General features: G+C 60.6%; 1 protein-coding gene across 1 annotated transcript; it reads right to left on the bottom strand.

Annotated features, from left to right (window-relative positions):
• Nucleotides 1–1031: 1031 nt before the first annotated feature.
• Nucleotides 1032–2578, bottom strand: LOC142820503 (uncharacterized). Its single transcript, XM_075909614.1, has 2 exons — nt 1844–2578; nt 1032–1648 (listed from the first exon to the last, which is right to left on the bottom strand). Exons 1-2 carry the CDS (start codon nt 2391–2393, stop codon nt 1167–1169), a joined length of 1032 nt encoding a protein of 343 aa, XP_075765729.1. The 5' UTR covers nt 2394–2578; the 3' UTR covers nt 1032–1166.
• Nucleotides 2579–17232: the final 14654 nt, after the last annotated feature.

Below are 17232 nucleotides of genomic sequence, written 5' to 3'. Positions count from 1 at the left end.
AGGCGAAAGCGCCCCGCACCGGAGGGGTCGGGCTGTCCCGGCCGTACTACACGCCGCCAGGGGGGTTGCTTCCGGGAGTGGGGCGCGGGGCACTGCCAGGGCACGCACGCTCCCAGCCACCCGGGCGCCCCACTGATTGACGCTTTGCTGTGTCTCTCTCCGCAGGTGGTCAAGGCCATCAACCGGGTGCTGCTCCGCAGGGTGGTCCGCCTCGCCGACCCGGATGCCGTCATCCGGGGATTCGGCGCCCTCGGCTTCCCCAACTGCGGGGGGGCCATCGACGGGACGCACATCCCCATCCGTGCCCCGGAACACCAGGCGTCCCGGTACGTGAACCGCAAGGGGTACTTCTCCGTCATCCTGCAGGCCGTATGTGACCACCGGGGACAGTTGACGGACATAAATGTGGGCTGGTCCGGCAAAGCACACGACGCCCGGGTGTACCGGAACTCCTCCGTGTGCCAGCGGCTGCAGGACGGGACCTTCTTCCCCGACCGCCACATCAGGGTCGGGGACGTGGACATGCCCGTCTGCCTGGTGGGGGATGCCGCCTACCCACTGCAGCCCTGGCTCATGAAGCCCTACACGGGACACCTCAATCCCTCCCGCCAGGCCTTCAATAACAGGCTGAGCAGGGCCCGCATCGTGGTGGAGGGGGCCTTCGGGCGACTGAAAGCCCGCTTTCGATGCCTCCTCACCCGTCTGGACCTGGCCGAGCACAACATCCCTCCCGTGGTGGCGGCATGTTGTGTGCTCCACAATTTGTGTGAGCGGAAGGGGGAGGCTTTCTTGCCAGCCTGGATGGCTGAGGCTGACCGCATGGCTGGACACTACGGTCAGCCCCGCACCGCCGCCGTCCGGGAAGCCCAGCGGGGGGCCATCCGGATCCGGGAAGCCCTGCGGGAGAGCTTCCAGGTGGAGGAGGAGGAGGACTGACCTCTCCCTGCATGCCCCACCGGGGCCTTCTTCCACCCTACCCCCCCCTTCCCCTTTCCCCTCCCTACCTACTGTCAAATAAAGACACCTGTTTTTCCAACAAAAACGTCTGTTTATTTCACAGAACTGGGGTGGGGGAGGGAGGAATGAAGGTGGGAGAAGGGAGGGGGAAACCTGGGACGAGGGAGCTGGAAGGGGAGGGGAGGGAAGGGAGGAAGGGAAAGGAAAGCTCAGGGGTGGGAGTCTGGGTGCCTCTCCCGTCTCGCCACACTGCGGGTCCGGGGGCGTCGGTGGGGAATGGTTGTGGAGGGGGGGGCAGAGAGGACAGGGGGTGTGGAGGAAGCAGGAGCGGAAGCAGGAGGAGCAGGAGGAGCAGGAGGAGCAAGAGGGGGAGCAGGAGGAGCAAGAGGGGGAGCAGGGGGAGCAAGAGGGGGAGCAAGAGGGGGAGCAGGGGGAGGAGGAAATGGAAAGCGGTCTAGCAGGCTCTGGAGGTGGCCTCGCAGGGCACGGCCCTGCTCCTCCAGGGCCTCCAGACTCCTCTGGCGCAGCCTGAGGTCCTCCTGGACCCAGTGGTCCTGGAGACGGAGCTGTCGGTCCAGGAACCGGAGATGCCGCCTCTGGTAGTCCTCCTGGTTCCTGGCTGTCCTGCTTGCCCGGGCGCGGGCGGCTGCTGCAGGCGGTGTGGTGCGCCCTGCAGTCCCCGGTGCTGCAGCTGTGGTGCAAGAAGACCAGCGGTCAATTACCCCAGGGGCCCAGGTGTGTGAAACCCAGCTCCCCTCTGCAAGGCCAGGGCCCCTGCAGGATCCCCAGCTGCTGCTCCGTGGTGGGCAAGGCCCAGGCGCACGGTCCCGGGGCTCCCTCTCGCCCCAGCCCCCCGTACACATAAGGGGAACACGAGGGTACTCACAGGTGGACGCCTCCCCGGCCTCTGATGATGCAGGCGAGCGGCTCTGTGGGGTGCCTCGGGGGTCCCGGGTCCTGGGAAGGCTGGCAGCAGGCTCCTGGCTCTCAGAGCCCTCTTGCTCCTCCTCGGTGTCCAGGAGCGGTCCCTCTGCCCCGGGGTCAATCACGTCCCGGGGGGCAGGGACGGCATGAGCCCCCAGGAGGCGGTCCAGGGCATGGAAGTGGGGGCAGGCCTCCGGGTCAGCCCCTGGCAGGCAGGCCCGGGAGTAGGACTGCCGCAAGTCTTTAATCTTGCAGCGCACCTGCTCCCGGCTGCGCTGGTGGCCCCTGGCGGCCAGGCTGGCAGCCATGCGTCCATAGACGGCCGCATTCCGGTGGCTAGTGCGGAGATCGTGGACATTGGAGGCTTCCCCCCAAACCTCGATGAGGTCCACGATCTCCGCACTTGACCAGGCGGGCGCCCGCCTTTTGCGCCCCCGGGCAGGCTCCTGGGAGCCGCCAGGCTGGTCGTGGGGAGCAGTGGAGGGCTGGGAGCCCTCGGATGGCTGGCTCATTGTGTGGCAGGTGCAGGCTGTGCAGGCACGGGTGCTTGCAGCCTTGCAACTGGCACAAAGTGAGTAGCCAGCCCGTGGCCCTTTAAGGGCTCCGGGGCCGGGAGGGGGGCAATAGAGTTTCCCTGGTGTTGGCCAGAGTGGCCACCAGGGAAACCTGGGAAGCCTTAGCCTCCCACTAGTTCGAACTAAAGGGCTACACAGCCCTTAGTTCGAACTAGCTAGTTCGAACTAGGCGTTAGTCCTCGTAAAATGAGGTTTACCTAGTTCGAACTAAGCGCTCCGTTAGTTCGAATTAAGTTCGAACTAACGGAGCGCTAGTGTAGCGCATAGGAAAGTTAGTTCGAACTAACGTCCGTTAGTTCGAACTAACTTTCTAGTGTAGACATACCCTCACTGAGCAGGCTATGGGCCAGGGGCAGGCTTCAAAAGGAAGGGCTATTGGAGAGGGATGCTGGGGAATGGCTGTGTTAGAAGACGGAGAGATGCGCTGCTCCTGGGGGAGAGACAGGTGGCGGTTCTGGGAAGGGAAAATGAGAGGGGAGCTGGTGCTAGCCACAGAACTAAGGGTGGAGCAGAGAAAATAGCTGGCAGTGACTGCAATGGAGAGGCTCTGGATTGACAGGGTGTATGTGAGATTAGAAGCCAGCGGCAGCCAAGCTAGTCTCTGTGGCCAGCCCCTCTCTCCACCATCTCTGCTCCTCGGCGGCACAGCATGGGCTGAGAATGTTCTCGCAAGCCCGGCCCGTATTTCACTGCAGACAAATAGTTCAGCTCCTGCCAGGAGGAGCTGCCCACTGCGGCTGGATCAAAGAGCCAGGGAATAGGCCTGGGCTCAGAGAGGGCCAGAGTTTTATTAGCATCAGATGGTCGTTTGCTGCTGTTTCCTCTCACATCTGCTGGGATGGGCCACTGATAGCAGCTCGGCACTGGCACCAGCAGGCTTGACCCAGACACTCATGACGCCACTTCTGCTCTGCTTGCTTGGTTTGCCTCAACATACCTACCTGCGGCTTCTCCCCACGCCCAAAGCAGGCCTCTTCTGACGCAGCCGACATGGAGTTTGGACTCCACGGTATTTGGCTAGTAATTGTAATACATAAACACACTCACCTGATAACTTTCTTTGGAAGAAAAACAAATATTGTGGATGAGGGGAAGTGGTAGATGTGGTATATCTAGATTGGGGTAAGGCTTTTCATACTGTCTCAGGAAGCCTCCTCACAAACAAACCTGGGAAATACAACCTAGATGGATCTACTGTACATCAGGTACATAACTGGTTGGAAAACTATTCCGAATGAATAGTTATCAATGGTTCACTAGCAAGCTAGAAGGGCAAAACAAGTGAGGTTTCACAAGGATCAGTTCTGTTTAAGATCTTCATCAATGATTTAGATAATGGCATAGAGTGTATGCTTATAAAGTTTGCAGACGACAGAAGGGCAGCCAGCAGGGATGTTAAATTTCGAGTAATTGACTAATCGGATAGTTGATGCATACTCAACTGGAGTAGTGTATCTAGTTCTGGGTGCCACGTTTTGGGAAAGATGTGGACGAATTGGAGAAAATCCAGAGAAGAGCAACAAAAATGATTGAAGGCCTAGAAAACATGACCTGTGAGGGAAGATTAAAGGAATTGAATTTATTTAGTCTGGAAGAGAGAAGACTAAGAGGGGACGTAACAATTTTCAAGCACACAAAAGGTTGCAAAAAAGATGAATGAGAAAAATTATTCTCCTTGCCCTTTAAGGATGGGACGAGCAGCAATGGGCTTAAATTATAGCAAGAAAGGTTTAGGTTGGACTTCAGGAAAAACTTCCTAATTGTTAGAGAAAGTTAAGCACTGGAATAAATTGCAAGAAGGTTGTGGGATCTCCATCACTGGAGATATTTAAGAGCAGATTAGACAAACACTTGTCAAGGTTGGTCTAGAAAATACTTATTCCTGCCATGAGTGCAGGGGATTGGACATGAAGACCTCTTGAGGTCCCTTCCAGTCCTACGATGCAATGATTCTATGTGACTTACTGCCCATTCAAAACTAACTCAGTTCAGCTTTGAGCTACTCAGTGCTCCCAGCAAACTGCTCACCTGTGACCTATAGATCAAAACTTATTTTCAGATCATGAATAAACATGAAAGAGCTCTGAGACACTCACAGACAAACCACACACAAAAGAAGAGGGGGGAAAGGTTGAACAGATGATCGGCTTTGCTGTGTTTTTTTGTAACCATGGCAAAAGTAAGTTAATTCAAGGCAAGGTTTTCCCAAACCTTATCCATCAATCCCTACCCAACCCGCCGGTTATTTCTTTTCCGTATACTAATTGCCATTATTGGCAAGCATTTTTAAATCGCCACGTAAGTCAAAGCAGAAAGACATGCATGGGAAGGAGGTATACAACACTGCTCTTCCCACATTCTTCCCAGCATATTCGGGACCTCTGCAGGGCAATCCAACTCAGTCTACTGAGAGTACACGCCAGACACAAAACACATTTCAGCCTGAGTTTCTCCAAGCGAGCTGGGGTGAAAGCACTTAGCATGTGGCTTGACTTTCTCCTTCTAGTTTATTTCCCATCAGAGAAGAGAGACCGATGGACGTGAGCCAGGTCTGCAAATGGGACCCAACTCCGGAGAAGGCAGCTGATTCCTCCAGCATGCAGAAAAGATACCTGCTGCCTTTGATGGGAGGGAGCCCTTTGACTTCAGGAGGGGTGGGGATCGTGTCTTTAGTGCATGTGACTGGGTGGCAGGGCAAAGAATAATAGCAACGTTTCTTCAGTCCATCAGAAGCAGGCAGCCGGCGAAACGACCAGTGGGGCAGTGGATGATCGAGATGCTGAAGAAACAACCAGTGGGGCAGTGGATGATGGAGATGCTGAAGAAACGACCAGTGGGGCAGTGGATGATCGAGATGCTGAAGAAACGACCAGTGGGGCAGTGGATGATCGGGATGCTGAAGAAACGACCAGTGGGGCAGTGGATGATCGAGATGCTGAAGAAACGACCAGTGGGGCAGTGGATGATCGAGATGCTGAAGAAACGACCAGTGGGGCAGTGGATGATCGGGATGCTGAAGAAACGACCAGTGGGGCAGTGGATGACCGAGATGCTAAAGAAGCCCTCGAGGACGATGAGGTCATTGCGGAGAAACAAAATGAATTCGTTGCTTCGGTCTCCACGGCGGAGGATGTGAGGGAGATTCCCAAGCCTGAGCCATTCCTGGTAGGTGACAGATCTGAGGAACTGTCCCAGACTGCAGTGTTGTTAGAGGAGGTTTTGGAACAAATGGATTAACTCAACAGTAACACGTCACCAGGACCAGATGGCGTTCACCCAAGAGTTCTCCGAGCCCAGCGATCTTTCCTGCAGCAGCACGGGGCTGCAGAAAGCCTTGTGCTGGATCCTGGGGGACGGGCACAGGGCTTCTCTCCGGAGCTGTCCCCGCCCCTGACTGGCACAGGGAAGGTGTCTGCTGGGAGAGACGCCTGTGCCGAGCAGCGGAATGGGGGAAGCTGGGGGGATGTTTTATCCAAAACACATGGTTTAGCCACTATTCTAGTTATCTGGACTATTTCCTGCATGTTTGTTGCTAGGGCGACGGGCCCAGCGCGAAAGCCCTGTTTGCTGGGCCCTAGGATAAGAAACGTCCATGTGGTGTCAATTTGAAGGCTTCCCTGGGCCGCGTTCCCGGAGGGTGCGGCGCCGCGCCCCGCGTGGGGAGCCAGCCCTCTCCGCTCACCCCCTCGCCCTGCTGTGCAGCAGGGCCGGGAGGGAGGGCTGGGCTGCATGGGGAGCACGGTGGGGCAGGGGCTCCACCTGAGAGAGGGGTCCGGTGGCTGCATGGTGAGGAGCTGGTGGAGCGGGGGGTGAGTGGCACCCACAGCTTTTTGGAGGCAAAGCTGCTGGGTTACTCGCGGGATCCAGGGCGTCTCACCTGCTTGCTCCCTGTGGCAAGGGAGGCGGGTGCTGCTGTCGCTGCTTTTCAGAAACTCTTTGGCCTGGGCAGTGCTGTGGGCCACGGACTCTTGGGTTTGAATTCACGTGGGACCATCAGACGTTCCCACCAGTCTCCCGTTGGGGCAGCAAAGTGACCAGGCCCGAGGGTCCGCTCATGCAGCACCCAGGCACGGAGACATCTTGGGGAACTTGAAGCTAAGATGTGTGGCTTGGGCCCACCTGCACTAGCTCTCCCCTGAGAGTCCCCTAGCAGGTACCAGTGAGCCCCACGAGCCTGGAGACTCCGGACTGGGAGGGATTCTCTGTGACACCTGCTAAGGGATGGGGGAGCAGGGGGACGAGAAAGCTGGGGGAGCTCAGAAGGGGTTTGCTGGACCCTGCTTTGGAAATGATGTAGTCGGAGCTTGGAGCTACTGGGCCGGGGGCTCCGTGGCCCTCTGTCCTTCCTGTGGCTCCATGGACAGGCGCTGGTGAGAGGGGAGGGGCACCCTGGAGAGGTTCCAGCACGGACACGGCTGAGAAGGGCTTATGGAAATGTACTAGCCTGAAGTACGCCCTTCCCCTTCTTCCCCCCCAGCGAGTCTCGTGCGAACCTCGCTGGCACCCTGGAGTTATTTCCTGCTGCTTGCGCCGCGGCGCCGGGCGCCTCCCTCGGCAGGGTGGGCTGCGCGGTGGAAAAGGGAAAAGTGCAAGTCAATTGCAGCACAAACAAAAAGTCCAAGTTTCAGTCAGATCCTTACGAAAGCAACTTCCCGCGGGCGCCCGCAGGGCTGTGTTGGCACCCCCTCGCCAGGCCCTGTGCCCGCTCCGAGAGAGGCAACATATCCCATGAGCAGGGTCAGGGGCTCTCTCCTTCATGCTCCTCAGCAATCCCGCTGTGCTCCTGTGACGTAGTGGGGGTACCTGGCTGGTTTCTATGCTGCTGGCTCTGGGGGAACCCCCACTGGCTGCCGTGGGTACCACGACCCAGCAAAACAGGATGAGTCACTATGCAAACCAGTGGCCAGACACCCCCCATGGAGAGGAACAAAGGAAGGTGGAATGCTGCCCTGGCTGGGGGGCAGGGCTGGAAGTTAGTGAGTTGGTTGGTGGCTGTCTGTGAGGATGGAGGAGACAGCCTAGGGAGAGGAGCTGGAGTTTAGGGGCCCAGTCTCCCCCATCTCAAGGGGGCCTGAGGCATCCTAGCCCAGTTCCTGTAACCAGATTACATCTGTGCTGCGCTGTGCTGGAGGAGCAATAAACCACCCTCAATTCCACTGGCTGGTACAGTCTGTTTGTGCCATTTCGGGGTGCAGGAGACGGGGAACCCCCAACGCGCCGTCACACTGGTGTCAGGAGTGGGATGCACTGCACCCCGTGGATGGAGCTTCCAGCGGCAAGCGACAAGGCGCAGTAGAAGCAAGAGCCCTGGAGCCAGGCGTGCTGGAGACAGAGCGAAGCGGTTCCGGGGAATCGTGGGGCGCTGCAGCACTAGACTGGTGAGTCTGCACCGAGGGGACCAGCGGGCAGATGGCCTACGCCCGACTCTTGAAGGCAGAGCTGGTGGGGCTGTGCAGAGAGAGGGGCTTGCCTGTGCGGAAAGCAACCAAGGCCCAGCTGATTGCCCAGCTGGAAGAGAATGACCAGCCACAGGGCCAGGATCTTGTCCCCAGGGGAAGCAGCCAGACCCCCCCTGAGAGTGTGTCAGGCTCAGAGAGGGGGAGGAGCACTGGAACCCACCGGAGAGATGAGACAGCGTCTCCCGGGAGGCCTGCAAGCCGTAGCCCATCTAGGGCAGGGGCCAGCCCAGCGGAGCTGCGGCGGCTGGAGATCCAGCTGCGGATCAGGGAATTGGAAGTAGAGGACCGAGAGAAGGAGCGCCAAGATCGAGAGAAGGAGCGCCAAGACCGAGAGAGGCAGCGACAGCATGAGCTGGCCATGGCAGAGCGGAGAACCGGCGGGGCACCGGCTGCGCCAAGTGCGGATGGGCCCCAGGGTCCCAGGACTGCCAGACGCTTGGAGAGGCTCGTGGTGGCCCAACTGAAGGACATGGGTGACATAGACGGGTTCCTCAGTGCCTTTGAGAGGGCCTGTGGACTGCAACGGGTCCCCCCGGCTGACTGGCTGCAGGAGCTCGTCCCCGCACTGAACCAGGAGGCGGCCGGAGTGCTCAGTCAGCTGGAGAACCTACAGCCAGGGGATTACAACCGAGTCAAGGAGGCCCTGCTGCACAAGTTCGGGCTGACCCCCGAGATGTACAGGAAGAAGTTCCGGGGGGTACAGAAAGGGCCACGGGAGACCTATGTGGACCTGGCCTCCCGCCTGGCGCAATACGGCCGCAAGTGGGTGTCTGGAGTCGGAGCCCAGACCGCAGAGGAGCTGCTCAAGCTGGTCATGATGGAGCAGTTCTATGAAGCGTGCCCACCCAAACTGAGGCTGTGGCTCAAGGACCGGAGACCAGAGAACCCCCAGGAGGCCGGGAGACTGGCGGATGAGTTCACGGAGAGCCGGTCCGGGTGTGAACGGGAGTCCCGGAGAGAAAGGGAACCGCGCAGAGACCGGATCTCGGCTGAGCGACGGAGGGAGTCAACTACGGGGCGAGACCAAGGAACAGGTCGTCTGCGCCCCAGAGAACCAGCCAGGGCCTGGACAGAGACAGCCCAAAGCCTAACTTGCCATCGCTGTGGGCAAAAAGGCCACAAGAGGGCTCAGTGCACCAGGTCCCAGGACCGGGGACTTTCCAGGGTTAACTGGCTGGGGCGGGAGGAAGGGCAGGCTGCCCCAGAGGCAGGGGCTGGCAGGCAAACCTCAGCTCAGAGAGAGGGGAAGGATGCTCAGTGCACCTCCCCTGGGAGGTCTGATTCTCAGGAGGCGGATTTCTCCGTGTACCGGGTGGGGGCAGGACGGCCCCTGCGGAGCGAGTGCCTCATACCCCTGGAGGTGGATGGTAGGAAGGTGACGGGCTTCTGGGACACGGGGGCGGAGGTGACTCTGGCCCGATCCGACATAGTGGCCCCGGAGCGGATACTACCCCACGCGCAGCTGACCCTGAAGGGCATAGACGGGTCCCCGTTTAAGGTGCCTGTAGCCAGGGTGCATCTGAAATGGGGGGCGAAGGAAGGCCTCAAGGAAGTGGGGGTGCACCCGCACTTGCCCACCGAGGTGCTGATGGGGAACGACCTAGAGGAGTGGCCCCATGAATCCCAGCGGGCTCTAGTCACTACCTGGAGCCAGAGCCAGCGGGGGGCTGACAACGTGGGTCCAGGGAAGGACTCCTGGCAGCGTCCTCAGGGTCCCATCCCAGTGGACACGGGGTCCAGCCAGGCTGGGACTCCGGACCTAGGCAGAGGTGGGGGACAGGTCCCGATCCCTGCCTCAGCAGCTGAATTCCAGGCTGAGGTGCAGGCAGACCCCTCCTTGCAGAGGCTGAGGGACCAGGCTGGCCTCCGTGCAGCTCAGCCCCGGGGGAGAGGTGGCCAGGAGAGATTCCTGCGGGAGCGTGGGCTCCTGTTCCGTGAGTGGCTCCCCCCCAGGAAGGCGAGGGCATGGAGGGTCCAGCGGCAGCTGGTCGTCCCCCAAAAGTATCGCCTCAAGCTGCTGTATTTGGCCCACGACGTCCCCGTTGGGGGCCACCGGGGGATCCGGAGCACCCGGCTGAGGCTGCTCCAGCACTTCTATTGGCCGGGAATCTTTACAGCCGTGCAGCGGTACTGCCGGTCCTGTGACTCCTGCCAGAGGGGCGGGAAGGCCCAAGACAGTAGGAAAGCGGCTTGGGGGTCTCTACCCCAGATAGACCCTCTGGGCTTGCTGAGAGAGTTATGGGAGGGGAAGTCCTCCCTGGATGGAGCATCGGGGGTGGAAGCCGCCCTGGCTGTCCAGAGAAGGCTCACTGGACTCATGGCCCCGGCCCGAGAGACCCTGGCCAGAGATCAAGGCCAGCGGAAGGGTGGGTGTGACCCCCGAGGACAGGCCTGTGCCAGTCGCCCTGGAGCGGGGCGGCGAGTGGACAGAGGGAAGCCAGCTCATGTGGGGCCTCGCCACGGCCGGCCCGAGTCAAGGGGAGCACCCATGTCCCCAGGGCGGGTTCCCACGCAGAGGACCCGAACTTCCCTAGGTCACGAGCGGAGTGACCCTGCTCAGTTCGCTCTCGGAGGGGGGAGAACTGTGACGTAGTGGGGGTACCTGGCTGGTTTCTATGCTGCTGGCTCTGGGGGAACCCCCACTGGCTGCCGTGGGTACCACGACCCAGCAAAACAGGATGAGTCACTATGCAAACCAGTGGCCAGACACCCCCCATGGAGAGGAACAAAGGAAGGTGGAATGCTGCCCTGGCTGGGGGGCAGGGCTGGAAGTTAGTGAGTTGGTTGGTGGCTGTCTGTGAGGATGGAGGAGACAGCCTAGGGAGAGGAGCTGGAGTTTAGGGGCCCAGTCTCCCCCATCTCAAGGGGGCCTGAGGCATCCTAGCCCAGTTCCTGTAACCAGATTACATCTGTGCTGCGCTGTGCTGGAGGAGCAATAAACCACCCTCAATTCCACTGGCTGGTACAGTCTGTTTGTGCCATTTCGGGGTGCAGGAGACGGGGAACCCCCAACGCGCCGTCACAGCTCCCAGAAATCCCCGACTTGGGCTCCCAGCGCCCTGGGAATCAGCCAGTATCGTTATCCCATTTTGTGGCCTAGAGAAGCTGTTGCCAAGATTTAACGTGGGAAGGCAATTTCAGAGCTGGAAGGCAGAATCCAGTGGCCCTGATTTCCAGGCCTGCGACCAGTGGGCAGCGCTCCCTCCACTGGGTGGTATCAGCAACACGATAGATACAGAAAGGCGGATTCTTTGTGCAGCAGGTGAGCGACAAGCTGTCCCCGGACGCCATTAATTGAATGACAACGGCTTCAGGCTAGTACACGGAGCCAGGGCCTGTGTCAGGTCTGGCCATGCGCTCTGTGCACGCAGCTCTGGCAGGGCCGGGGCCTCAAGCCATGACATGCCTTGCAATAGCTGCGTCTCCGCCGCCGGCCCGGAGAGCGCTGGTCACGCGAAGCTGGGAAATACCAAGCCCTCTGCGCAGCCCGTCACGAGCCGCTGCGTGACGGGCCAGGCAGCCGTCTGATCCAGAGCAGCCCTGGCATGTGCTGGTGCCAGTGTGCCAAGAGGCCGGGGCCTTGTTTATAATAACCCATGGAGGCGTGTGAGAGCAGCCTTTAAAAGGCAATGGGCTCGCGGAGGAATGTAAACAACCCGGGGCTCGCACATGCAAGGTTAGACTCAGCACCCCCCCCCCCCTCCCGAGGGCTCAGAGACCTGGCCAGGCCTCTGGGACAGGCAGGGCGGGAGCAGCTGCATAGCCCGGCTGAGTAACTCCAGTGGGAAAAGTGCTGCTGCTGAAGGGTTGCCACCCTCTTCCAGCACGCTGGGCATGAGCGGCCTGTGTTCGGTTCCTGGCTCCGACACTGATCTCCTGAGCGGCCTTGGGCAGATCACAGCCTCCTCACTGGACGCTGGTTTCGCCGTCCACGACAGGGGGCTAATCCTGCCGCACCTCCTGGGCAGGGGGAGGTTTGCAAAGCATGTGCTTTGAACTCCCCGGTTGCAAGCTGTCCTAGGAGTGCCAATGGGGCTGACTGTGCGTTCAGAGAGCGGGGGTCCCGCTGGTGCACCTGGCAAAGCTGGCCAGGGCAGACTGCTCTAGCACCGTCCCCACGACCTCCAGGCAGAGCAGCTAAGGAACAGGCACCTGCATTTCATCTCCTGCCCCCTCCAGCGGCAAAGCTCACACCTGCCCGTGCTACATGTGATTCCAGCCTCTTCCCCAGAGAGTGCATCCCGTTGCCCAGCACCATGACTCTGCACCGTAAGTGTGAAACCCCTTGGCTTGTGTGTAATGCCCGACTTACGCCAGACACGCTGGACTTGTCTTCAGTCTGGGTTTGAAAGCCCAGGTTCCTAGGGCCTCGTGTCTCCCAGCGGGGGGCCTCAGGACTCCTGAGTTCTGCCCTGTCTCTGCAGCTGGTTGTCTCTGTCACCTTGCTCAAGTTGCTTCCCTTCTCCGTGCCTCAGTTTCCCCGTCTGTGATCTGGGCCCATGCCCACCATGCAGGGCTCCTGCTACGCTCCTGAAGTGCCATGAGGGACAGTGTGGGGAGAGCTGGCTGTCCTCCTGGCTTGTCAATACATGACTGGCTTGTGCAGGGCAGGCGGGACGGGGGCAGGCAGCATGAGATGCTGAGCATTTCCTGGGCAGCCACAAATGCCTCTGGCTCGGCGGGTTCCAGTCAAAGATGCAGGCTCTCCTGTGATGTCGCCTTCCCCAATATAAACCCCGAGCAGCCAGGATGTGCCAGCCGCCATCACCAACCAACGCTCCACCCGACCAGACCCTCGCCTCCGGCTTCCCCCTCTGAGAGCAAACGCCACCTCCCGCCGGGCAGAGACGCCCGAGAGACGGCGCCCCGCTGCCGCTGCAACAAGCAGTGCGGCTTAACACTGGGCGGGGGCTGGAACAGGACAGGAGGGCAGCCCTCCCCCCCCCCCGGTCCCCAGTGGTGGGCAGCCCTCCCCCCCCAGTCCCCAGTGGAGGGCAGCCCTCCCCCCCCCAGTCCCCAGTGGTGGGCAGCCCTCCCCCCCCCAGTCCCCAGTGGAGGGCAGCCTTCCGCCCCCCCCCCTTAGGTCCCAGTGGTGGGCAGCCCAGGGAGCTGCAGGGGGGTCCCAGCTGGTATTTGGCTGGGGGCTGCGTGCGGAACACCCAGGCTGCTTGCTGTCAGCAGAGCCGCGTGCAGGCCGCGGGGAGCGGGGGAGCAGCCTTGGCTGCAGGCCTGAGTCTGACAGCGGGAGAGCTGCCCACCCCGGTACCTGGCTCTGCTCTCGCCTCCTTCGCAAGCAGCCTGCAGAGGAGGGACTGGCGGGTCAGAGCCCTGCAGGGCTCAGCCAGGTGTGAGCTCCCTGCTCTGGCTGCACAGGGGCTCTGCGGAAGCATTTTCTCCCTCACCTGCCTTCTAGGTGTCCTCTGCCCCAGCACGTCTCCGCCCCCCTCGCTCCCCTCTCTGCTGACACACGTGCCTGTGCCTCTGGGGCTCCCCCACCTCCTCTGCCCGGCCTGGCTCTCACACGATCCCCGAGGGTGCCAGGGAAATGCCCCTGGGCGACCGCACTGTTGGCTGCACCGCGTCAGCCCCAGGGCAGGGCAGATCCCCGGGCTGTGCCCTGGCCTGCGAAAGGCTGCAGTGCGGCCTGGTGCGCGCCGGCCTGGGCCACGGGCTGCAGACGGGGGTCTGCACACATGGCCAAGGGGCCTGCCATCTATTTGTCAGCCTGGGTTAGCGGCAAGCCAGCCCTGGCCATTGGCCTGCCTCAGCCTGGCCCTGAAAGGGCCAATCCAGGCTGCAGCACGTCCCTCCCCCCCCCCCCCCCCCGCAGGTCTCCAGCTGGGCCGCCGACGGGGTGTCACGGCCACTGCAGGCGTGTTGCGCTCAGCACCCTGGCAGGGCCCCACTGCTCGCCCAGCGCCCCACTCTGCTGCCTTTCTCGGGGGCGGCTCCGAATGGCGGGCGCCCTCGGGGCCCAGCTCTGGGACTCTTCCACCCCGCCCAGAGTGCTGGACTCAGAGGTCCCGGCCCCTCTGCCACCCGTGTGCCAGGGCGCTGGGCGCTGGCCTGAGAGCACCCGGCCCTGACGACTTCCTGGGCCTGTCCTCTGCCCTGCACACTGGGGCGTGGAGGGCGCCAGCCAGCCGAAGGCCAGGGCTGCAAGCCGGCGTGCTCCACTGGCAGCAACGAGCCGGGTACTCTGCTCGGCGCAGGACGGCACCGTCGCCTGGCAGCTCCGGGGATTAGCTCTGCCAGGCCGATGCCCCTTCCGGCAGCTGCCCGCCGTCCCTGTCTGCCATGGCTGCGGACGTGGGCGACAGAGAAACACCACGAGCCGCCGGGGGGGGGGGACTGCTCCTGCTTGACCCCAGGGTCTCCCAGCTTGAGAGATTCCCAGGCCAGAAGAGACTGTGCACAGACCACCGACCGGCCCCCAAATAACCCCTAGCACAGCTCTTTTCAACAGCCATCCAGGCCTGATCTAAAACAGTCAGAGATTGGCTAGGAACAGTGATCCACGGCCAATGGGAGATGAGCTCGCCGACACCTATGGAGGCGCAGGTCATGGGTAAGCAGGCCCAGTGGTTAGTTACCCCCCCTGTCAAAAATGTAGCGGTCTCGCTCCGTCTCCCCGCCATCGGGGTGCTAGACCTTTCTCTGCTGGGCTGCGAGCCCCTCGTTAAATCTGTGCCCGCGGCGGTACTGGCGGCTAGGACCTGTCACCCCTTCCTGTCTCTTGGCTAAACAGACTGAGCTGGCGGGAAAGCAGGTTTCTAGCCTTTCTCATCCCCTGGCTCTTGGCTTGCACACGAGCTAGCGAGAGCCCCTGAGCCCTGCTGTGCCTTAGGCTTGGGGGGGGGGCACATTGGGACTGTGAAAACCGTGGGGGTGGGGTTTTGGGGCAGGGGCTTGGACCGTGATGGGGCTGAGGAGCGTGGCAGTAGTTCTGTGTGGCGCTCAGCAGTTCTGTGACCCACTCGCTCATGGAGGCCTGGGGTGAGCTGTGGCCTTGGGTTCTCGGGCAGTTCGGGAACTGGCTTTGGCACTCAGCACTGTCCTTCTCTGCCCCGAGTCCTGGGAACGCCGGCTGCTTCGCCAGCTGCTTCTCCGTCCGATGCTCCCGCTGGCCCTTGCCAGTGCGCTTTCGTCCGGCGCGCAGAGCAATGGCTCCAGCGAGACGCTTGTCTGTGTTACGAGACGTTGTTTGGAAGGGCTTGGGTGTATTTTAAAATTTACAAGAAAAACTTTTGGAGCCTCCTGGCCCCCTGGTGATTGAACTAAGACTTCTGGCTTCGTTATACAGGAAGCCACAAAAGCTGTGAGAGACAGGGCAGGGCTCTCTGCTTGCTGCAAGAAAGAGACACGGGTGCTTTTCTGCATGGGCTGAGAAGTGTGAGCTGCAAACCCCCACCTGGGCTGACAAAGGCTTTGCCCCGACCTGACAGCCCTGCTGATAACCACCTTCCCGTGGGATCCTAGGGCTGCCAACTCTGCTGGAATAAAACCCAGCCCCCTTGTCCTCCGCCCCCCCTCTGCCACATGCGCCCCCCCGCTGGCTCACTCATTCATTGCCACGGGGCTGCAAGGACTGGGGTGGGCCCCTTTTCAGGAGGGTCTTCGGTTAAAAGCGTTAAACAAGGGTGGGCAATAAAACGACAGCAGTTCACCAGGGTTATCCCATGGGCCGCTGCCACTATGTCGACCTGTGCCTCCATAGGTACCAGCGATCGCAGCTCCCATTGGCCACGGAGCTCTGTTCCCAGCCAATCAGTGCGGCAGGAAGCAGCGTGGACTAGGCCACCACTTCCCACAGCTCCCATTGGCCACGGAGCTCTGTTCCCAGCCAATCAGTGCGGCGGAAAGCAGCGTGGACTAGGCCACCACTTCCCACAGCTCCCATTGGCCACGGAGCTCTGTTCCCAGCCAATCAGTGCGGCGGAAAGCAGCGTGGACTAGACCACCACTTCCCACAGCTCCCATTGGCCACGGAGCTCTGTTCCCAGCCAATCAGTGCGGCAGGAAGCAGCGTGGACTAGGCCACCACTTCCCACAGCTCCCATTGGCCACGGAGCTCTGTTCCCAGCCAATCAGTGCGGCGGAAAGCAGCGTGGACTAGACCACCACTTCCCACAGCTCCCATTGGCCACGGAGCTCTGTTCCCAGCCAATCAGTGCGGCAGGAAGCAACGTGGACTAGGCCACCACTTCCCACAGCTCCCGTTGGCCAGGAACAGCAGCCTGCCCATTCCTGCGGAGGCACAGGTGAATATAGCAGTGGGGCCAGCATTTGCCCACCCTGATGTAAAATCTGGCACCAATTTCATTGCTGTGGGCCAGTTAAATGGAGTGTGGACATGCTGCTTTCAGTTTAAACGAGGCTTATTGTGGATTAGCCAGCACAGGACCAGGTTTGGGCTAAACCAAAATAAGCTGCTCTGAAAGAAATGTTCACAGAGGAGTTTGCACCGAACTACTGGCTATAAAAACAGATTTAAATTAGACGTGTGCAAGTGTCTTGTGTAGACAAGACCACAGCCTTTAGCACCAGTTTAATTTAAAATCGTCCCTAAGAGGAGTCATCGGGTGTGTGGACGCAGGCAGCCCTTCACCCACGTCTACACTGGGAAAAGCCCTGCAGGAGCGAGTCTCAGACGCCAGGTGGCCAGGCGGGCTCCTGCCGCAGCGCTAACAGCCGTGTAGACAGTCTGATCCTGACGGAGCCTGGCTCAGGAGCCTGGGGAGGAGGCCGGCGCCAGAGCCAGAGCAGGAACATTGACCCAGCTGTTCCACCGCTGTAGTGCAAACTGCATAAGCCTGAGTCTGTGGCCTGGGCTCGCTGCTGGGGCTTCTTTTCTCAGTGCAAACATGACGTGAAGCATCTGTGGAATCCTAGAAGATACGGGCCAGAAGAGACCTCAGGAGGGTCATTTAGTCCAATCGCCCCCCCGCCCCCGTCTGCTCCCAAAGCAGGACCAGCCCCAACTCAATCATCCTAGCCAGGGCTTTGTCCAGCCGGGCACTAAAAACCTCTAGGGATGGAGATTCCACCCCCTCCCTAGGGAACCCATCCTAGCGCTTCCCCACCCTCCTGGGGAAACAGTTTTTCCTACTATCCCACCTGGACCTCCCCCACTGCAACTTGAGCCAATTGCTCCTCATTCTGCCATCTGCCCCCACTGAGAACAGCCTCTCTCCATCCTCTATGGAACCCCCCTTCAGGTAGCTGAAGGCTGCTCTCAAATCCCCCCTCACTCCTCTCTTTTGCAGACTAAACAAGACCAAATCCCTTGGCCTCTCCGTGTAGGTCATGTGCTCCAG

This window comes from Pelodiscus sinensis, chromosome 26 (assembly GCF_049634645.1).
Source record: "Pelodiscus sinensis isolate JC-2024 chromosome 26, ASM4963464v1, whole genome shotgun sequence".
Classification (NCBI taxonomy): Eukaryota; Metazoa; Chordata; order Testudines; family Trionychidae; genus Pelodiscus; species Pelodiscus sinensis.
This window is presented reverse-complemented; position numbering and strand designations above follow the sequence as displayed.